The sequence below is a fragment of the Seriola dumerili genome, unplaced genomic scaffold (genome assembly GCF_002260705.1).
Source record: "Seriola dumerili isolate Sdu_G_001 unplaced genomic scaffold, Sdu_1.0 BDQW01000017.1, whole genome shotgun sequence".
Lineage (NCBI taxonomy): Eukaryota > Metazoa > Chordata > Actinopteri > Carangiformes > Carangidae > Seriola > Seriola dumerili.
The window spans coordinates 13,161,866-13,185,959 of NW_019174272.1; the positions used below are offsets into that span (position 1 = coordinate 13,161,866).

At 41.9% G+C, this 24,094-nt stretch overlaps 1 protein-coding gene across 1 annotated transcript in view; it reads left to right on the top strand.

The window, feature by feature from the left end:
* The window catches only part of pdzd2 (PDZ domain containing 2), a 76,247-nt gene that overhangs the window by 1,808 nt on the left and 50,345 nt on the right, over window positions 1-24,094 (top strand). Inside the window, 6 exon segments of the mRNA XM_022753008.1 lie at window positions 4,044-4,441; window positions 7,265-7,763; window positions 10,565-10,710; window positions 11,665-11,797; window positions 11,888-12,052; window positions 13,733-13,832. Of these exon segments, the coding sequence (XP_022608729.1) occupies window positions 4,044-4,441; window positions 7,265-7,763; window positions 10,565-10,710; window positions 11,665-11,797; window positions 11,888-12,052; window positions 13,733-13,832 (1,441 nt within the window).

Below are 24,094 nucleotides of genomic sequence, written 5' to 3' on the forward strand. Positions count from 1 at the left end.
AAGGAGGAGGAGGAGGAGGCCCGGCTCCGGGTGTCTTTCAATGGGCAGACACAGATATTTGAAACCCCACAGGCAGCGAAGGACTTCATTGAGGCAAGATCCGAGCAGCCCTAGTTTAAAGAGGGAAGAAAAAACCTTATCTCTACTTCTACGAGAAATGTATATTGAGTCCTTTAATTCACAATGTGTTTTTCCCTCCACTTGAACAAACAACAATCTCACACCTTTTGAAGCCCAACAAAGACCCACTTGAGTGTTCTTTGTACCGCCCTATATCCCTTTTTAAATGTAGATTTTAAAATATTGTCTAAAACTCTCGCCCTTTTGTTGGAACAGTGCTTGCCCTCCATGATCTCTTCAGATCAAACAAGATTTATGAAGGGTAGACATGGCTTCTTCTATTTACTTAGGGTTTTTAATATAATATATACTCCATCGTCTCCAGTACTGGAGATTGCTTTATCGCTTGATGCTGATAAAGCCTTTGACCGGGTGGAGTGGGACTACCTGTTTTACACCCTTGATGAATTTGGTCTTAATCCAAAATTTATTTCATTGATAAAACTCCTTTACAGTTCACCTAGGACAAATACATTACACTCCTATTTTCCACTCCACCGAGGAACCAGACAGTGATGCCCACTTTCTCCTCTCCTGTTTGTGATATCTATCGAACCATTAGCAGTTAAGCTCTAAACAGATGACAAGGTTAGGGGAATCCAACTGGCAAACCAAGAACATAAAGTGTCATTATATGCCAATGATCTTTTACTTTACATTTCTGACCCTATAACCTCCCTTCTTACTATTTTTCAAGATTCTGGCAGTATTTCAGGTTATAATTAAATATACACAAGAGCGAACTACTCACTTTTAACTCTAAAGCCAGGGAGATCTCATTTGAAACTTTTCAATTTAAGGTAAAGATAGATCACCTAACCTATTTGGGTGTCAAGGTTGCACATTTAGATAAAAAGTTATTTCAGGAAAATTTTACTGCCCTTCTTGAATGCACTTAGACAGATTTTCATAAATACTTAATCTAGATTCTTGCATTTTTTTCAATGCATCCTAATCTGCAGACAAAAAAGTTTTTTAATATACTAGACAAATATAGTTCTGCATTTATTTTGAATAGTAAACCCCCAAGGATTCATAAAGAGTTTGTGCAAAGAACAAAACAATCAGCCTTACCAAATTTCCAGTTATATTATTGGGCAGCAAATATATTAAAAAAACTTTATTGGCTCAGTGCTCCATCTACAGAGACACCGGCATAGCTTCATATTGAATTGTCACACACTGTGGTAAAACCTCATTACTGGCTCTGCTTGGCTCAGCTCTTCCATTAGAATTGTATACTTACAAATGTAACCCTTCACAATCAATGTCAGTGGCACTGATTCATTCTAATCATATGTTCCAACCCTCTATGGTTGATTCTGCTTTCATGATCTGGTAGAATAATGGTATACATAGTTTTAAGGACCTGTATATAGATAAGATATTCGCCTCATTTACTCAGTTGACTCAAAAATGTAATATTCCACACACCCATTTCTTCCGCTATCTACAAACACGACATTTTATGTATAGCAGATGCAAGGGCGTAAGTTTGGTCTCAACATTGGTAGGGACGCAACAACCCTGCCACCCCTCCAAAACTTTTTAAGACTTTTTAATGCTTCCAACCGAATGGTTTATTAACATGTAAGATCTGAATTTACATTTAGAAATGTATTTATATTTAAATAAAACTATGCAGTATCAGCTCAAAGACAAAAACATTAGGAAATTATCATGTGTTACAATAACTAACAAGTTCACATCAAAATAGGTGGACTAAGTTGTATTAAATATAAATTAGTAATTTACAATTAATCCGTAATATGGATGAATTTGTATCCTTTTAAAACCTCAACTAAAACCCTGAAGACACACCTGTTTCCTCATCAGCCTCCTCTACTTCTCTGGTCTGCTGCTGTTCCAGCAAACAAATAATTCACAATTCACGCGGGCTGTTTAAAATGGACAACATGCAGACTTTTGTATTTTGGTATTTCATACTGACAAAGTTGTTATGTTGTTGAAAAAAAGTTTTTAAAAAAAAAAGTAAATGTGAGAATAACTTGTTGATAATAATATTTATATAAGTACATTTATTGAATGCAGGGCTTTTACTTTGAACAGAGTTTTACAGTGTAGTATTAATCGTTTCACTCCTCTGTCACTGACACCAGCAGCCTCTGTTAGGTAAAGGGTGAAATAAGACCAGATGAAAAGCCATGTCTGAGTGTGCTGAGGGCCCCGGGTCACTAAACAAACTGTGCTGAGTGTAAACAGGAAGTCTCATTGTCCTTGATATCTATTTATGGAGCAAAGACATGTTGTATGAAAGCATGGTGTCTGTAGTGCAGCAGGTCGGAGCCAATCACAGTGTGTCATGCATGATGGTGTGGTGTGTGGTGTGTGGCTTCTACATTAGAAATCACTTTACTTCAGAAAAGGACACATGTCCTCTGGGCAGGAGCTCAGTGTGTTGAAGTTCATTTGTAAGTCTTGATGAAATATGCTAGAAGCTGCAGTGTCTAGTGTTTGTACCTTCCAGTCCTGTCTGATCATGATGCATAAATGATGTGTACACACAAAAATCATGCGTACACCATTTCCCGCACATAAATTGGTCTTTATAAACACAGAATGTGTCACCTCACTCGTTCCAAGTGATCCAAGTTACAGTGAAGTGAAAACAAAAAATAAGTAGAGATATGTAATTTAACATAGAATAAAATAAACAACTTAATGGAGCTTCATTCATTATCACCATTAGTTTACACAAAACCAGCAATTTTACAATTCAAAACAGAATAATTGTGTTTGTACTCAATGTTTCCTTAAGCATCGTTTAATCTCCTTATTATTTCTTGTGAGGCATCGTGTGAACTGTTTCATTCTGTTTTAATATTTACTAATCACAGTTTTAGACGCCTGTCTGGAGCCTAATTAAGACATCCCAATAAAGTTCCAATAAACAAAGTTCAGAGTAAAACAGAGCTTCACATTTGGAGTGATTGTACTAAAGTAAACTGATGCTAATTGTGGGAGTGGAAATGAGGCTTGTGCACATGCGCCCAATTCCTCAATGAGGGAGATTTATAAAATGGAACCATGTGTACACACAGCTTTTTAATTTTGACGAAAACAAATCCATGCATATCCATATTTCTGGTTTTGTGCGCACACATAGTTTTAGCCATGAATCTACAGAGTTTTATGCATCTCGCCTCTGGTTGGTTGGTTTCCAGTTCCTGGATGTTTTGCTTTGGTCCAGATTCTTATATCAAAGTTCACCAGATCTGTATTTACTTTGCCTTGGTGAGCAAATCCACTAATTACAACAATTACATCAAAATGAAACTGAATCTAAAATATTTGCTGTTATTAATACAACCAGCTCCAAGATTTAGAAATTTCTGCAAGTGTATGTTTAATTTTAAAGATGTAGATCTTCAGCTGGAACCAGTGGACCTCAGGCTGAGAGCCTCAAACCGAACAGGGAAGTCAGAACTAATACACTTCTTGTTCTGGTCTTCTCACAGAATCTGTTGACAAAAAGATCTCACCTGTATTTAATGTGTTTTGCTGGTGACTGATTGTTTTGCCTAATTATTCTGAAGCTGACAACAGGAAGTGACCAACTCTGTGACATTGTAAAAGTTACACATGATAAAAACACATGTAACTGTGTGTGCACAGCTGCATTGGTTAAAATGAAAACATAACATCTGTTCTATCAACTGCACAATGAAGCCAAAACATGTTAGATGTCAAGCCCCGCATGAGTCTAAAGATATAAACCTGTGATTATTATGGCGACATAAAACCATACAATGAGACTGCTTTAACAGTCCGAATCATCCAGCATCACTCACAGCTCTCTCCTCCTCTTCCTCCTCCTGCAGCATGTGGATCCAGACTCCGGTCAGAATGGGGAGCGGGACAGTGTGTGCAGCAGTAGCAGTGTTAACAGCGGTACCGTGGAGGACATGTCCCTGTGTCTCGCTGCCATCCAGAAGTTGGTGGAGTACATTAAGTTCAACTTCATGGAGGGCGACGCAGCTCCGTCAGCCAGCCCGTCCTCCTGCAGGGAGGGGGTGGACGTGGAGGTTCACGCTGTTTTCCTTAGTAAAGACGAGGGGGACACGTCGGAGTTCGGCCTCAGCTTCGGGAACATCCCTATCTTTGGGGACCCTGACGGGAAAAAGAAGGGGGGCCCGAGGAGGAGGCGGGACCAGGGCCCCATCATGGACGTGGGCTGCATCTGGGTGACGGAGGTGAGGAAGAGGAGCCCAGCAGCTCGCTGCGGGGGGATCAAACTGAGGGACGAACTGCTGTCACTGAACGGGCAGCTGATGGTGGGAGTGGACGTCAGTGGAGCCAGGTAAGACCACAGTGATGAACTATGTTATTTACTGCAACTGTACATGACACAAGCTTCTGTAGCTTAAAGTCTCGTTTGAATTTACTTTTACTTTATTCTGATTAGTGAAATTAAGGAAAGGAAAGAAATAATGCGACAGGTTTGAAAAATCCAGTAAATTAAACATCTGACAAATAGTTATTAGTTATTAGTATATGGCAGCAACAATCTTGAAAATCCAGTAAAACAGTCCTGCTCATTCATTGACAACATCTCCTCCATAATAGAACAATGTCCAAATAAAACCTGGGACCGGTTTCACAAAGATAGACTTTGACTGTGGCTTCGATAGAACAAATGGTCAGACTTTAGATTCTATTAGATAGACTCTAAATTCATCCATTGCACATAGCAGTTTAGTTCTTGGCTATCTTAAAGGGATAGTTCGGGCTATTTGACGTGGGGGTTGTGTGAGAAACTCATGAATATTCGTGACATTACCCACAGTAGATTCTGTTCAGGCCGCTCCCAGGTAGGAGAGCTGACCGGGAGCACCCGGCGGAGTAGCAGAGCTATTTGTTAAATACGTGTTAAATGTACGCTTTACTCTCAGCGGCTTATCTTTCCTTACCATATTCCTTCGCACGAGCGCACGTACACGTTGTGTACTGTATTACGCCGCTTTCTGACTCACTCAGCTGACCTGCGGGGTACTACGGTGCGCTCGTGCGTAGAATACGGTAGTTCAGCGATTGAAAAATGTAGTGCCAAAGGAAAGTGCTGTTTTCACGGGAAGATAAACCGCAAAAAGAAAAAAATTCTACATGAAGCTACATGTAAACAGATATTGGGCGTTTTTAAACGGCTCTAAAACACATTTTTTGTCGTGACCCTGTGAACAGCAACACATACAGTAGCTCTGCCACTCTGCTCCTAACAGGGAGCGCGCTGCCCAGGCTCTACTGTGGTTGACTATTCATGAGTACCTCACACAACCCCGTGTCAAATAACCTGAACTATCCCTTTAAGCCAGGCTGTGGTAAATTAATTCTGGGTTAATTTTAAAATATTCAAAATTAAAAAAAAAAAAAAAAAAAATGGCCGACTGAGGAACTGCATCCAACCTCTGAACACGTCCAAAAGGAGAAACAAGCTGCAAATTCATAAAGGATGCAGATTCAAAAACACATAATGAAAAACAAATAGCCTACAACAACAGGGCAAATGAAATGAAAATGGAAAATGAAAAAACGAGCTGCAGGAAGCCAAAACAAAGACATTGACAGCAAACACGCTGCTAATACAGAAACGCTGCAACAACAAAAACACACGAACCCCCAAAACAAATGCAACAGCAAACAGTGCTGCATATTCAGACAACACAACAGAAGAGATGAGGTAAAGCTTATTGAATTTCTCCTGTTTGGGTCTGATAGTTTCCCACAGGTCTGTTTGGATCGGGTCAGAGACGGCACTTAAAAAACAGGCCTTCAGACCAAAGCCTTTCTGTTTGTTGTCGTACATCGTATATATACGGTGAAACTCTTTGTCTACAAAACATCCTCTGTCCTCATGTGGTCACTGTAAATATGACCTGCTCACCTGTCTCATGTTGTAACCACCAACACCGAGAAGAGCGTTGGACCAGGCAGCAGCTGCCGGAGGTGGATTAAGAATCAGGGTTTTTGGGAAATGTCACAGATAAATGAATGCAGCTCTTAATCACTGAGGGTTTGTTGTGGGTTACTTAAATTGATAGTTATGAATCCAGTGGTTACCATAACAGAGGTTAGACTTCATCCCCAACCCTTACACACTTCTGAATGAGTTGTGTGTTTGACACTGAGTCTTGGCAACTGGTAGGTTTGGTCTCAACAACAACCCCTCCAAAACAAAGAGGACTTTTTAATGCTGTTAAACGAATGGTTTAATAACTTATGATCTATATTTACATTTAAATAACTACACACAGTAACAGACCGTAGATGAAAAGAAAGTTAACTTCAGGAAATGACTTGTGAACGGAATGAAAAGAGAGAGAAAACGTCCATTACTGGGGGAACAAGTCAGACCGGGCTTGTGTCCCCCCGATGAATGTGTGACTGTTAAATGAAGATCTGTAAATATTAATGTATGTTTATTTTTATTTTTTATTAATTCATCTTTATCAGAAGTGTCTTTATATAACTTATACTAGACATTTTTGAACCCGATTAGAGTTAGTCTGTTGCCCACATGATTTATTAATTTACAGTTCACTCATCAGTATTTTAAGTGTCTTTGATTATGGTTTTCTTTTAGACTGAATAGTTTGTTGAGAGCAGATCCTGAAGTGCTTGTAAGCAATAAAAAAGCCAGAAATTGGCATCAGAGCTGTCTGAGTCTCCTCGTTGGAGTCAACCAGTCAGCTGTCAGTTAGTTCATCACCATCTTCAACACAGCGGAGAGACTGTAACTGTCATGTTGAAAAAGAGATTTAACAGGGTGTAAACTATATTCAGAAGCAGACTGGACCCTGTTGCACAGATACATCTGCTGTTTAAACAACGTGGGAAATTGACAACTGTGTTCGTCTGAAACTAGCAAAGACACTTGTGTTGCTCTTTGTGTGACTTTGTGCCAGGTGTGGGATAGAAGCCCTTTGTTTCTAAAGAACATACAGCCTCTCTCATCAAGGTTATAGATGATGCACTCAGGGACTGCTCTCCATCCTGTGTGATTTGCTCCTCTCATCCAGGTGGAAATGTGAGGAAATGTTGACCTGTGGACATGGACTGTATTTCTCCTTATAATATTTGAACATGTATGTAATGACATCATTATCCTTTCAATGCTTGTTCACAGTTACCTGGCCGACCAGTGCTGGAATGGAGGCTGTATCTACCTGATCATGCTGCGGCGAGTCAAGCGAAAGGCTCCCCTCCCTCCCTGTGATGTAAACGGCGGCGTCCCTGTCAGCAGTGAGGGCTGTGAGGAGCAGCAGCAGGGCGGAGCCTCTTCTGACCCCTCTGACCGATCAGAAAACTGCAAACGCACACGCAAGTTTGGTGTGATATCACGGTCGTCCTTTAACCGGGACACCAGGGACAGTACTGACTCTGAGCTCCAGAGCTGCTACAATGGCTACAGCTCCTCTGGTCCCACTGAGACTGAGGTTAGTCCAGGGGAGGACCCGGGCTACATCCTGTCCTCACATACACCCACAGAGGAAAGTCCAGACGCCTTTCTCCAGGCGAGGACAGTCCCCCAGCGTCTGCACAGTGCAGGCACCCTGCTGGCAAGGTGTCACAGTCAGCTGTTAGACTGCAAGATGGATTCTTTCAGCAGTGAACCTTTGAGCCAGGTAAGACACACGTTGACAGACAGGGATCTGATTTACTGTACATCGGTACTAGTTACAGCACACATCGTGAGGGGCCCTACTTAAAGGGGTTTTAGGGGCAGCAGCAGTGCACTCTATAGAGTCTTTAGTGGGTTTATAGTTGTCATTGCAAAATGTGACAATATGAGGGCCCACAGGGGCCCCCTTTTCCCCTTTGGGGCCCCAACCATTTGCCTGGTTAGCCTCTCCTAGCGATGCGCCTCTGGTCCTTTAGAGAGGAAAAAAAACTCTTTATCAAGGGAAAAACTGAGGAAACCTCAGGAAGAGCAGCAGAAGAAGAGTCCCTCCTCCAGGAGAGACAGACAGGAAGTAGATCTGTGTTGATTGACAGTGCACAGATTCACAGTGTGGACAATCAGCACAACAATATTACAGATTGACTGTAAACATGAAGAACATGGCCACACAACCTCCTCTCCTCTCTGATCATGGACTACCAATTATCTAAGGTTCAGATCTCAATAACTATAACTCCTGCTACATGTTTTCATTTCCACAACAACTGCCTTGTTTGTCTTCCATCCCTTCATCCTCCTTCACACACACACACACACACACACAGATCAGTCTTAATGCCGACCTCCGGAGAGAAGCTCATCTTGAAAGCCACAGCAGGGTTCACGGACACTATTCCACAACCAATTCAGACTTGGGGAAAGGGGGACTAGAATTCACCCCCCCACCTCAAAACAATAGACGCCCCTTGTGACATCAACTAACCATGCCCCTTTGATGCCAACAGATCACCTTATAACGGGTTCGCTCTAGCTGACCATGCCCCTCTGACAGCCCCCGCTCCCTGTGACAAAAACAGGTCCCACCTTCACACAGTCTCAGACTGTTGGAGCACTAGTCAGGGTCTCCTCTCTGGGACTGAATCCAGATCCTCCTGCCTGTCAGACAGCAGAGCTAATATCTGCATCTGCTCTTTGAGGGGATATAAATAACTCCAACAAGATGACAGGATGAAACCGCTGAAAATATTCTACATGAAGCTACATTTAAAAGGATATTGGATGGTTTCGGTGGGCGTTTTTAAAAGTCTCTAAAACACCTTTTTCCTCATGGCCCCGTGCACAGCAACACAGATCTGCCACAACCTCAAACCAAACAACCTGAACTATCCCTTTAAGAACTGGAAACCAGAAGACATTGCCCCTAATACAAATATAAAATGCCCATGGGGGGGGTACGTGACCCAGTGAACTGCCCTTACAGAAAAACCACATGAATTTCACATGTGGGCACATGTGCAAGTGAAATTTAACATGAGAAAACATCTTAAAATCACATGTAAAATGTGTGTAACACATGTGATTGCACATGTGAAACATGTAGTTTTGGAACATTTCCATGATGTTGGTATAAATTCTCATGTGAAACCTTTGGGATTAGATGTGAAACTCATGTACATCGCCATGTGAAAGCAATACTTAACATTAAACTTAGATCTACATGTGAAATCACAACATAACATGGGACTTTTCACCTCACACGTTACATTATCTTTTTCCCATGTAAAATTGGGATTCATATTTAAAGCTAAAATCAGGTTTTTGTACCATGTGAATTTTAAGATAAATATGTGGATTCCATATGTGAAACTTAGGCTCAGGGTGTTTTGCTTCATGTCACTGTCACTTTCACATACAAAGTTTGTATTGACATGTTAAGTTAAAAACATGTCATTTTCACATGTGAATTTTAATAAACACGTGTGGAAAAACAAATGTGAAATTTGGATTCAGATGTGAAATATTGAATTTCACATGTGGGTTTTTCATCAGGCCTCAGCTCTGCACATTTGCTGCAGTTCTGCAGTTGCCCACCGGGATGACTTACCGGCATGTTAACACTCTCCTGACAGCTGCGTGAACACATTAGTGGACATGACTGCTGTATATTAGTTTTGGTCGTGCCGTGTGGAGGCTGCAGGACGTGCAGTACAGTACAGCTTAGTGGATGATGAGGATGTAAATGACTTAAACAACCTGTTGGAATAGACGACAGATCAGCGTACAGATGTTTGAGAGGATCAACAGGATCGCTGCCCTGCAACAACTGGTGTTTAACATGTGGGTTAGAGGATTGAGAAAGACAGCTGGTGTATCATCCCAGCACATCAGCAGGATGGTAAATGTCTGTGGCTGGCGTGGAGACGACCTCTATTATCCTGCTACGTCTACTAGTCCTCAAAATGGCTGAAGCTGTGAGCAGTGGGGTCAGAGGTCAAACAGGACAGAGGGCTATATTTTAAACTGCCAGCTCAACATGGCTGGTCCTGGTGCATTGACTCTTAGAGCATCTCCATCCACACCTGCTGTTTTGGTTCATGCATGTGCAGCAGTGCAAAGTCCAAAAGGGCTGGATTAGGAGAAATAGTGAACAACCTCTGAGCTTCAGCACATTCAATGTGAAATAAAATAAAAGAAGCTACATTAAAGAGCCAAGCCTCAGCCATAATTTCAGAGAGGGAGTCTCAGCCATGTGTCAGTTTGTTTGTGCATGAACTAATGTTGAAACAAAATTGCCTGAGAAACACTGATCAAAGCCTCTTGAATAACACAGTGACATAAAAAAAGCATCCAAGGATCAGACTCGTAAACTATTCTTAGTTTCCCAACAGTCTGTTTTTTGATTTGTTTTTCACAGCTTCATGCCATTCTGTGTGATGTGTTGTTTCATGTATGTGTGTGTGTGTGTGTGTGTGTGTGTGTGTGTGTGTGTGTGTGTGTGTGTGTGTGTGTGTGTGTGTGTTGCAGTTCAGAGAGGGCAGCCACATCTGGAAGATGCACATGGTGAAGGGTGAGGAGGGCCTGGGCATCCAGATAACAGGGGGGCGGGGCTCCAAGCGCTCACCTCATGGCATCATCATAGCTCATATAGAGGAGGGGGGCGCCATTCACAGGTACAGTTGGTCATTATAAAGTCCTGATATACACATCCACCTGCTGTGTTCACTACAGCTACATGTTTGTAACTGACAGAAGCAGCTGTCACACTACACTGACTCTATCAACTGTATCTACTGTATCTACTTTAAGTTCTTACTATGATATGAGAAGAAATGCCGGTACCTGCCGGTAAATTCACTCATAGTGACATCCATAAATGACACTCAACAAGGTGAAATGTAAACAATATAAAAAAAAACGCTAGAAATAATTTCTAATTATTAAGGTCAGACTAACGATATATTGCAAATAAGTGCATTCATTTTCATTAAGTTTCTTAGTATTTTTCTCTTTTGTTTGATGAACAAACTGTTATGAACATGTGCTGCAGAAAAAAAAACAGTTAGTGTTGTAATGTAATGAAAGAAAAGAGAAGTAGTTGATGTCTGATGAGTCAGTCTGACTGAAATTATTTTTAAGTAAATATTCAACAGTGTGTGGTTCATTGTTCTAATCAAAGACATCAGAGGTTTAGTTTTTATTTCCAGTTGTGGACTCAGAGTCCCCTCATGTTATTCTGAGCTGCAGTGATGAAGAAGAGAGTAAAAGCTTCATCACTGTCAGGAATCCGGATTAAAGAATCTCTGTTCAGTTCAAATGAAGCTGAAATAGTTATTATGTATTCATTTAGCGTGATAAACTCTCTGTGCCTTTATTAGTTAAACTCTGTTTTAAAACCAGAGGGGACACATGGAAAGACTCAAACAGCAAAACGATTCCACCAGTTTATATAGATGTCCGTTGCTCTTTATTATTTATCACTTTATTGTGTGAGAATTAAAGAAAGAAAATCTGGTGTTTTGTCTAACTAGATATTGCCAGTGGTGGAGGACAGTTCAGATTTAGTTTCTGAGAGTGTGTCTGGTACAGTGTGTGTAAGTGTCTCTGTCTGAATGTGTGTGTTTCAGGGATGGTCGTCTTCATGCTGGTGACGAGCTGCTGATGATCAATGGTCAGTCTCTGGTGGGCCTCACCCACCAGGACGCTGTCGCCATCCTCCGCTCCACCAGCGGCCTGGTCCAGCTGGTGGTGGCCAGCAGGGTGAGTGCACACACAGACACACACACACACACACACACACACACACACACACACACACACACTAGGTTAACTTCCTGTCTGTCCCTACAGGAGGAGTCAGATGTGGGTTTCGAGCGCTTCCCATCCAACAGTCTGCCGGACCTGGTCAGCACCTGCGGCTCCTCGTCCCCTTCCCCTCGTCCCCTCTCTCATGCCACCCTCCCTCGCTCGGCCCAGACGTCCAACAGCAGCACCAGTCTGCACAACCCCTTGCTGGTACACACAGCTAAGATGTAGTAGCATGTTCATGTATCTGCTTGTTTGTGCGTGCGTGCGTGCGTGTGTGCGTGCGTGCGTCCATGTAATCGGACAAAACTGCAGGTATGCCAGAAATCAATTCTTCTTCTCTGCTCTAAAACAGTGGCCTACACAGGAAGCTGTGCTGTGCAGCCACTGGCAGCTGTTTAAGAGCAGTAAAGAAGAACTGATTTCTGGTAAATGGTGTGATATTAGCTGTTAGCAAAATGACCCCAATTTGGCAACGTGTAACCCTGGAGAGTCCCACCAGCAACAAGGCAACATGTACAGCATGGAAGGCTTTAACTTGGAGGGGTGGCTCACGTGTAGGAAGTGTTATTCTATTAATTCATTTTTGGCTGGACCGCAACAGCGCTGCAATATAATCTGAAATGTCACTGACTGACTGACTGATCATATTTCCACCAGTGGTCAGCAGAGTGCCTCGTCACTGAGTCTGGATCAAACGGGCTCTATTAGTGGGATGTTTACAGCTGCTGTTGCCAACTTAGCTCATTGTGTCTTTTTTTCAACCACACTGGGTATAAACATGGTTCATGACTGGACCGTGTATGGATGCCGACCAGGGGCTCAGGGCTACACCTCTTGTTACGTGCAGTCTACCGAGCCGTTTCCTGGCTACATGTACCATTATTACTAAAGGAGGCAGAGGAACGTGTGTCTTTTGGGCTTAGTTCTTCCTGTGGTGGCCCAGGTTTGAGTCCAGCCTGTGGCCCATTGCTGCATGTCATCCTCTCTCTCTCTCTCTCTCTCTCTCTCTCTCTCTCTCTCTCTCTATGTCTGTAATGAAGGCAAAAGCCTGAAAAAGTCACTTAAAAAAAGAAAAAGATATTCTGTCTTTCTCTCTGAGTGATCATTTTACAGTAAATACAGCTGAAATCACAGCTCAGTTTTCAATGTATGTGTTTGGTGATTTTGTCAGATGACATCTCAGTTATAAAATCAGGATTTGACCAACGGCGGCCCAGACATATTCTAGATTTTACCTAGTCTTGTTTTATGATTGACAGTCGGATTAGATAACAAAAGAAAGACTCTGTGGCCTTCATGTATCTGTTCATGTTTTACAAAGGGTTTAAGCAATCATATCACATTCATACAGGGTCAGCAGTTAAAGGTTTTTTTTTTAATGCAGTGGTATCGGATCAGTCCTCAGCATTGGCCGATACACAAGTTCAGGTATCAGAACATCTCTAGTTAAAATGATAGTTGGATTATTTGCTGTGGGCTGGTCTGGGTCGGAGCAGCAGCAGGAGCACCAGTACAGCAGCTGACTGCTGAGCTGCTGTGGACGTGGTTTAGCTGAGAAACCTGTTTCAGCCATTGAAAAACGCCCACAGGAAAAAAAAAACTATATCAGTTGAAGTGTTTGTTTTGTCTTGAATATCTTCACCACTTTGCGTCAAACAACCCTTTACTTTGGCTCTACATTTTCTCACGTGTTGAACTGTATTAGTGTAGTATTCCTACATGTAAGCACACCTACAGTGCACACTGTATTACACCACAGATCAGCTGTTTGAGTTGTAGTTCCAGCGTGTTGCGGAAGAGACGACAAATAAAAAAATAAAAATGAGTCCAAAGCTGTTTTGGAAGAGATGAACTGAAAGTGTTTCTTTTCTTTTTTTCACCCTGCAGTTGACGAACCTGGACAAACTAGAAGAACAGAGTCAGACGGAGGCACCCAAAGGATCCTCTGGCAACCCTCCGCCCACGAAGCTCTGCAGCCGGTCCCAAGGTCGGTGCTTCTCAGAGACAGGTGGAAACAGCACATCTATTCCTGACTGGCAACCTTTACACATTATATTATTACATTAGATGAAGGAGATTCAGGACTCTCAGTGAATCAGCGGTGACATGGGGCTCTACCTCTGTAGTGGTGCCCCAGTCAGTACAGGCAGAGCTCCCACACTGTTCTTCCTCCTCGCGCATCAAACTGTCCTGCTCATCTCTGTCCTCAGCTATAATAATGTTGGACAAGGTCCTAATGCTTGGAGATTGTAATATTCACATTGATGACCCCACATGTAATGCTGCCTCCGCCTTTCTTAATCTCACTGACTCCCACAATTTTAAGCGACACGGATCAGGCTCTACACGCACACAGGCGGACGCACACTGGACCTTGTTTTTACTCATGGCATTGATATTGAAATGTTGTTCTTAAAGACCTATGTGTCCAAAAAAATCCACAACCATAGATTAATGTTTTAGACAAAAATGCAGAAGGACTGAGCACTAGTGAAGTCTGAGAGAGCTGCTTACTTTTCAAATCATATATCCTCCAATAAATCCCATGGTTGTGATTTTTTTGACACATAGGTCTTTAAGAACAACATTCAATATCATGCCATGAGTAAAACAAGGTCCAGTGTGCGCTCCCGCTGTGTGCGTGTAGAGGCCTGAATTCCGTGTCGCTTAAAATTGTGGGAGTCAGTGAGATTAAGAAAGGCGGAGGCAGGCATTCATGTGGGGTCATCAATGTGAATATACAAATCTCCAAGCATTAGGACCTTGTTCAACATTATTATAACTGAAGGACAGAAGATGAGCAGGACAGTTTGATGGTAGCGAGGAGGAAGAACAGTGTGGGAGCTCTGCCTATACGGACTGGGGCACCACTACAGAGGTAGAGCCCATGTCACTCGCTGATTCACTGAGAGTCCCTTGAATCCCTTCATCTAATGTATTAATTAAGTGTAAAGGTTGCAGTCAGGAATAGATGTCTGTTTTCCACCTGTCTTGAGACCAACCGACCTTGGTCCCGGCTGCAGAAGCTTCGTGGGGCGGAGGGTTTGCCAAGAGGGATCCTTGGGTGCCTCCGTCTGACTCGTTCTTCTAGATTGTCCAGGTTCCGTCAACTGCCAAGGGTGAAAACAAAGAAAAGAAACACTTTCAGTTCATCTCTTCAAAACAGCTTGGACCATCATTTTAATTTTTTACTTTGTCCGTCTCTTCCGCAAACACCGCTGGAACTACAACTCAAACAGCTGATCTTGGTGTAATACAGTGGTGCACTGTAGGTGTGCTTACATGTAGGAATACTACACTAATACAGTTCAACACGTGAGAAATGTAGAAGCCAAAGTAAAGGGGTTGTTTGACGCAAAATTGGTGAAGAATATTCAAGACAAAACAAACAACTTCAACTGATATACCCGTTTTTTTTTTTTCCTGTGGGCGTTTTTCAATGGCTGAAACCAGGTTTCTCACTAAACCACTTCCACAGCAGCTCAGCAGTCAGCTGCTGTACTTGGTGCTCCTGCTGCTGCTCCGACCCAGACCAGCCCAACAGCAAAAATAACCAACTATCAACATTCATACAAGGTCAGCATTAAAAGGTTTTTTTTTAATGCAGTGGTATCGGATCAGTCCTCAGTATTGGCCGATACACAAGTTCAGGTATCAGAACATCTCTAGTTAAAAATATAGTTGGATTATTTGCTGTGGGCTGGTCTGGGTCGGAGCAGCAGCAGGAGCACCATACAGCAGCTGACTGCTGAGCTGCTGTGGACGTGGTTTAGCTGAGAAACCTGTTTCAGCCATTGAAAAACGCCCACAGGAAAAAAAAAACTATATCAGTTGAAGTGTTTGTTTTGTCTTGAATATCTTCACCACTTTGCGTCAAAAACCTTTACTTTGGCTCTACATTTTCTCAACGTGTTGAACTGTATTAGTGTAGTATCCTACATGTAAGCACACCTACAGTGCACACTGTATTACACCACAGATCAGCTGTTTGAGTTGTAGTTCCAGCGTGTTGCGGAAGAGACGACAAATAAAAAAATAAAAATGAGTCCAAAGCTGTTTTGAAGAGATGAACTGAAAGTGTTTCTTTTCTTTTTTTCACCCTGCAGTTGACGAACCTGGACAAACTAGTAAGAACAGAGTCAGACGGAGGCACCCAAAGGATCCTCTGGCAACCCTCCGCCCACGAAGCTCTGCAGCCGGTCCAAGGTCGGTGCTTCTCAGAGACAGGTGGAAACAGACATCTATTCCTGATGGCAAACCTTACACATTATATATTACATTAGATGAAGGAGATTCAGGACTCTCAGTGAATCAGCGGTGACATGGGGCTCTACCTCTGTAGTGGTGCCCCAGTCAGTAATAGGCAGAGCTCCCACACTGTTCTTCCTCCTCGCTCATCAAAACTGTCCTGCTCATCTCTGTCCTCAGCTATAATAATGTTGGACAAGGTCCTAATGCTTGGAGATTGTAATATTCACATTGATGACCCCACATGTAATGCTGCCTCCGCCTTTCTTAATCTCACTGACTCCCACAATTTTAAGCGACACGGATCAGGCTCTACACGCACACAGGCGGGACGCACACTGGACCTTTTTTTACTCATGGCATTGATATTGAAATGTTGTTCTTAAAGACCTATGTGTCCAAAAAAAATCCACAACCATGGATTAATGTTTTAGAAAAAAATGCAGAAGGACTGAGCGCTTGTGAATTCACAGGCTACATCTAGAGGACTCTTGCACTTTCAGTACCTAGTGAAGTCTGAGAGAGCTGCTTACTTTTCAAATCATATATCTCCAATAAGAGAAAATCCGAAAAGTTCTGTTGTACACCATAAAACACACATGTCTCTCTCTTTTTTTTTTTTTAATCATGATATTCCACAGTTATTAACCATGCATTGTTCAATCTTGTTTAAAGAAAATCAACCTGGATCCTCTCGCAGAAAATGAACCGGCCTATTCCAAACTGCATTGGTGGTTGAAAAGCAACTTGTCCAGCTACTGGAATTGCACAGGCTGTTCAACCTGCTCAACCTCCAATTAGCAATCAAGCAGAAGCTCGTGACCTGTCCTCCTCCTCTCAACCCAATTTGGCATTATTTTTGACCAAGTCCATAGTTTGAATGCACACATTACAACACTAACTAGGTCATGTTTTTCCCACTTAAGAAATATTGGCAAACTCAGACCTGTGCTGTCATAAAATAAAATGAAAGATGTTAATACATGCTTTATCTCGTCGCGTTTAGATTATTGTAATTCCCTTTTTACCTATCGGTCCAAAATCTTCCCTACAGCGCCTGCAAACTGTCCAGAATGCTGCTGCCAGGCTTTTAACAAATCGCACAGAACCTAACCTCCCTGCACCGGCTTCCCATTCATGTTTCAAATCCATTTTTAAATTTAGTGATCACTTTAAGCAAGCATACCAACGCTCACGCTTTAAAACCTGGGGTGACTGTACTTCCAGTCAAACAGCTCCCAAGCTCTGGTGTAGTCTCCCACCAAATCTGAGATCCCTGACTCTGTGGAACTCTTTTAAAAAGCAACTAAACAGGCTTTTAGTAACACGTGGTATTTTATGCTTTTAACAGTGTCCTACATGGTTTTCCCCTTGTTTATTTATCTGGCGTTCTGTTTTGATTTTTATTTAATGTAATTGTATTCTTTCATTTGTTTTTTATTAAATTTGATTTGTGAAGCACTTTGTGACTAGCATCTGGGAAAAGGCTTTACAAAATAAACCTGGCTTGCTTGCTGGATCAGGGGGAGCAGCCGTCTGGAGTCAGTGGTGAGGATGACGAGCTGTTTGTGCGAGAACGGAGTGAGCGGTGTAGGGCGGCGAGAAGCCTCCACGGGCCCGACGTAAACACTCTCTACCTCAACAACTAATACTGCTGAGTGAGGCAGGTCAGTAAACGCCTCACCTCGTTTCTCTATTCAACTGAGGGTGTAAAGATGTGCATCGTTTGATCGATTTCTATATTTTATCATGAAAAAATTGGAAGAAGAATGAGTTGTTATCTTTCAAATAGGTCCAGCAACTAAACTCATGGAACAGTGGTCCGAATTCAAATTCAAAGAAGCTTTAATTGACATGACTGTAGTCAGATACAACACTGTCAAATCAGACTGCACAAGGCAGCATCACAGTATAAAAAAAGACATTTAAAGTATTAACAACAAACACATCGATTATTTAAGAATATTTATATATGAAAGCTTCTAATGCATGGAAACAGAAACTAGGAAAGCCCTGAAAGGCAAGGATCATGTCAGGAATCAAGTTTTTTTTTTCATCTGTGAAAACGACCCCAGAGAGCAGTGAGGGGGATTTTTTCTATTTTTTTTTCTTTCTTCCCCAAAAAAACAAATCACTTGTAAATCACATAGTACTCGAGTACATTGGGAAAAACAGATTTAAGAGAAGCTACTGCTGATGTCTGATAAATACCATAACCAAGTCAACTGCTGGATCTCACAGAGAGTACTGTAGCTGTAGCCTGCAAGTCGCTCCTGTGCTCAGCTCATCCGACAGATATCTTCAGGTGTGTGAGAGGGAAAGAGAAGGCAGACTAGTAATCAATGTCGTAAATAATGCTGCGTTGTTAGTTTGTCCCTGACCCACCTGAACCTGATATTTTCTAGTATAAACTGACCTGAACCTGCTGAACAGAGGTCAGAGGTCAACCTGCACATCCCATAGTCAGTTATAACTGGGTATACTGCTTCTTTATGAAGGAGATGTCAAGATACCAGGATCATCATAGGCTCTGTTACAAGTTTCTTTTAAGCAAAAGTTGCATTTCATGTCTCAGACTAATATTTATTATAGTAACTACCTTGATGGAAAATCATATGTACGCAACAAGAATTAGAAAAACCAAAGTTAGAATAAATGATGTGAAACAGATAAAAACAACCATTAAATGATTACATATTAAAAGTCCAAGCATGTGTGTGTAACCGATACTGCACATAGATGTACATGCAGATGTGCCATGCCTGTTGTGTTAGGAGTCACACGTGTGCACACACGAAGTGCATGGCAGAGTTTGTACAAATCACACAACATAGCATGCATAACATACACACAAATTAACCACAAGAGCATATTGTAACTTATGTATCATCCTCCAACACTACACACACCACACACACACACACACAACACACAACCACACACACAACACACAACCAAACACACATAAAAAGATAGAGCAAGCACCATCCTAAAGCTTGGTCACTCTGACCTGACTGTCAGACAACAGTGCTGAGGAGAGCTGCGTCTAATTGTGTGTTGATGAGAGTTAATCAAACATTCAGAGTCACAGCTTGGGTGACGTCTCTACAACAAACCCCACACAGAGTGAGTTGAAGTCAGTTAGTGATTTTCCTATCAGATCTACAAATCAACAAGAGAACACAGAATTTACCTTCAGTCTAGTGGGAGTAATGCAGATGTTCGCATTTAGAATAAATGAGAATTCATCACAATATAACAACAATGATTTTTTATAAGTTACATGTGACAGTTTCCTGTTTTCTTAATATTCATCTCCTTTAGGAATATCAGATCATTAAGGAAAATCTGCCCGCTCCCTGAGCACCATTCAAGTGGAGTCTCCCACGGCGACTGGCACAGCATCTTTATCTCCCAGTATAGTGGCTGATGAAAAGCCAGGCAAGGTGAGTGCAGTCCTTTGACATGTTGAGCATGTATTAAGCCCAGACTGTGCTCTGTAGTCCGATGTGTGTTGTGTGTGTGCGTGTGTGGGTGTGTGTGAGTTTCATCAAACATGTGTGTGTTGAATTGTGTTGAGTTTTCCATCACATATTAATCATAATGCAACAGTTTGAGCATTCGCTAACAGGTTCATATTTTTCAATACACACTCAGTGAAAACATGGTACAAAACTCTTGATAAGATTCATTTTAAGAATTCAATTAGATTCGGGACATTAGAGTGAGACAGGAAGGTATAGGAGAGAGAGAAGAGAGACAGGGAAGCGAAACTGTGTGATAACCTAAGACATGTTTCTCCTGATACCGTCTTAGTATCTTATTTTACAGAAGTGGCAGAAGTTCAACAAATTCCAACCTTTAAATAACAAGCCCTAAACATGAAAATCTTTGTTGATTATGTTAATACAATTCATGAATTAAGTAGGCAAAATAAAATATGGAAAAGTACGAGAGCCCTACTTATCTATAATATATATTTATAATCCATTCTATATCGTAGTTCTAGTACTATATAAGTGGGAATGACACCGTGAATTTCTAATGTCTATGTTCTAAAAGTATATTATCATATTTCTATATATAATATTCGGTGACATTTCTCTTCATCAATATTGTATTTATACCTTGTGATTTTCAAAGTAAAAGGTAAAAACATCACACTCAAACCAAAGAACATGAAAAAGTGGAGGTTGTAGTAATAAAAAGTTTTAGTTTAGTTGTCAAACTATGGTCACCATGGAAACATAATAATAGACGATAATGAGATATAATTAATTAATAATTAATTATTCCGTTATCTTGAGATAAATATTCCGTTATCTTAGAAGAAACAAAGCTCCATTATCCTGTTATTTGAGATAACGGGATATAAAAGAAAATATGTGCAATATGGCCTTTCTCAAGCTCTCCATACGTGTGTCTGCTGGGCCCCCTCTGAACATGAGGTCTACCTCCACAGGGTCTAGGCATTCAAGTATTGTTGGTGGGCAGGACTCAGCTCGCGGTCGATGGGGGATTTTTGTCAAAACCATTTTCCCTCACGGAGCTGCAGCAGCTGAACGGACGACTGAAAGAGGGTACTATACATGGTTTTGACTCTGTGTCAACTGAGGCCGAGAAGAAGTTTTCAGGTTGTAAAACATCCGCGTCTACTCAACCCACTGAAGATCCACCTCAGTCCTGACTTGTGTCTCCCCCTGCAGGAGAACGAGTTCTGAGGGGTGAATGGAGAGTCTCTCCCAAGGACTACACACCACCAGCAGGCCATCCAGACATTCAAGGTGGTCTGTCACGTTTACTGGATTCTACTGACAGTGTTATTAAAGAACACTTAAATCTTGTCCTGCTACGTATGTACAACGTCAACTGTGTGACACTCCACTTTTTATTTCTCCCACAGCAACTGAAGATAAGGTGGTAGGTGACGCTGACCATTCGGACTCGCCTGCCGTAGCCAAGCCTGACACCGCTGTCCACCCCACCCCTCCTCAGTCCGCTCCAGCTCACCCAACTCCAATACCAAGTAGGGGACTCCTGTCCCCTCTGGGTTTTGAAGAGGCTGATGGCCGCAGGGGCCCTGGTCCTGGTCCTAAAGACCTGCATCAATCATGGAAAGGTCACTCTTAATAAAAGGTGAGCTGACTTGATACAGAATCACCCTTCGTGAGCTGCCAGGACCTAAAACAAAAAACACAGAAAAACACCCAGATCTGAAATATACTGATGTGGACAGTAGATGTCTCATACTTTATGTAGTGTAAATCTTCACCTGCTTTTTGTTGCCTCATAAATCACATCTCTGTGCCAGTTGTCATAACTTTACGTCTGCAGTGGATAATATACGCCGTTTCAAAGAACACTTACTTCTCTACAAGTGAATGTGACTTTTCAGAAGCCCGGTGGTTGGTCTGGGGATTGGGGTCTGCTGTCTGACCCTGGAGAACTCTTTGCTCCTGGTAAATCTACATCCACAGACTTGGCTCTGGGATCTGTGGCCAAGATTGGACGGCAGGATCAGTGAAAACCTCAGGGTCATCTTGACCTGGAAACTAATGGGCGCTAGTGGAATTAATACGTAGCCTCACTAATGCAAACAGTGGTTGTGCTAAACCTGTTCGTCTCCTTGCAGTCGTGGAGACCAGATCCTGGAGGTGGACTCGTCAGTCCTCGTCATGCTGCTCTCAGCGAGGCTTATATTGCATCCTCAAGTGAATGTGGACCTGGACCAGTCAGTCTCCATTATAAAGCAGGCACGCCAACCCCAAGGTAACGAAGACATCTGTTTGTTTTCTACAGACTGATCCATTCTCTTGAACATATGTAACATATTTGTACTGTATATCTAGCTCCTGATGTAAATTTCCTCTTTAATCTTGAGTCAATCTTATCGCTGGTTATATTCAGTGCTCCATTGAACAATTATTTATTAACCAGTATTTGGAAAGCTGAATAATATTTGGCAGTGAAAATTAGAAGTTTACCTCAATATTTACAGTAACACAGATTCCAGACAAAACTTTTCTTTCAAAAGCCTTTAAACATAAAGTAGGTTAATGGAAATGGGTTAAAACAGAAACTTTTTTGTAGAGATTTTAAATGCACATTCAGATTCCAGTGAAGGTACATGATGAGATCTGTAAGCATTTCACTGACTGTCAGCAGAGGGCAGCGAAGACCATGAACAATACTAAATACAAAGTTATTAGTCATTAAGTTTTTCAATGAGGAGATACAGGGGTGCTTTTTCTTTTGTCTGATCTGGCCAACAGCGGGGCAGGCCTATGATCTGGAAATGTCCCTGACTGACTGACTGACTGACTGACCTGACCTGACTGACTGACTGATATCACTTTCCCCACTTAGCCAGGCCGAGTGCCTCGTCACTGAGTTGGAGTTTTCTAGTGCAAACAGGTTCTATTAGGGGGTGTTTAACATCCTACAGAGTCACACCCAATGATAAATCTGCTGTAATTTCCATGTGTTCTACTCAGGTGTCAGAGCAGGAGAATGGATCACATCATAGCGTCGATCCCACACCACAGGGAAAAATGAAGCAGGAAACAGAACACCTCATGCTCACTCCCAAGGTCTGAGATAATTTACCTATGTTTTCATTTCCGTCCTCTTGTTTTACAGGTTAACTTTACCGTTAAAGGCTCAAGATGCCAAAATAAAATGTTTTATATGGCTCTGTGTGTCTGGCCTACTCTGGGTTCTAACTGCCATGGGTTTTGTAATGTGCAGGTCCTGAGCCTGTAAGAGCCCCAACCCATCGATCAAAGGAGCGCAGGGAAGCCTGGCTCCCTGCTCTCAGCTGGAACAATTAAGAGATTTCCTGGAGCTGCCGAGAGAGTAAGACTTATTCAACATCATGATCCATTGTTGAGTTCACACAGCACAATTGCTGGAGATTTTTAGTTCATTATTCTTAACTGTAACTGTATCTGTATTAATCTGCTGTTCAGTCCATATCTGTTCTAAAAAACACTGCTAAAATCTTTTGTTTTCTATTTTAGTTCAAAATCAAAAAACTGAGAAAAGCATAGTTATTGTTATATGAAAGGTATTGTTGAAGTCATTTACTTGAACTTACTATAGTTTTGAATTTTTACCTGCCTTCCTTATCATTGTAACAGTCTTTAAAAGTCAGACAGCTTAGCATAGGACATTATATTGGTCCAAAATATCTCTCCTTAAAAAGGGGAGAAAGGAAATGAAAATTTTATGTTAAGATAAGACATTAATGGCTCAGGAGGTGGGGTGGGTGTTGGTTCAAATTCCTGGCTCCACCAGTTCATGCATTTCTGAAGTGTCTTTTGGTGTGTGTGAATGGGTGTAAAAGCACTTTTGAGTAGTGATAAGACTAGAGTATAAAAAAAGTCCCCTTAAAATTTAGTATTTTTCTCATCAATCACACCACTGTGTGTCCCTTCCAGCCTAACAAATATTGTTTTGAGAGTATTTCCCTCTAATAAAACATGTACATTTTTACACCATGTCTACATTAAGTTGCAAACTGTCTTCTTCTTCTTCTCTGCCTTTTGCTGGGCAGTTCTATCTTTTCTTGCGTGTGTCACCACAAACAGCTGTTGATCATGAATATGAAGCAAAAATGACAGCTGTTCCGAGAGACACATGGTGGACATCACCTGACTAAGACACTTAATATTGGGTTTCCCCTTCACCTTATCATCCGTTGTATTTCAAAAGCGATGAGGTTGTGGTTCTCATCCTCCTTTCTCTACCTGATTCTTACTGTTGTCGTCTGCCCTGAAGCAAGGGCTCCTGAGCTCAGAGGCTGAGTTATCTCAAGTACTTCTCCCAGGATGTCTCCAGCCACTCCTTTTGTCTGACACCATGCTCATTGGATTGAGCGGTGAATGAGGCTCCGCACCACAGAGCTGCCGCAACCTCCATGGACGAAACGCATCACAGGCCACGAGGTAAATGTTCAACCATTTTAAATACACATGCCAAATGTGAACCTTAATATTTAAT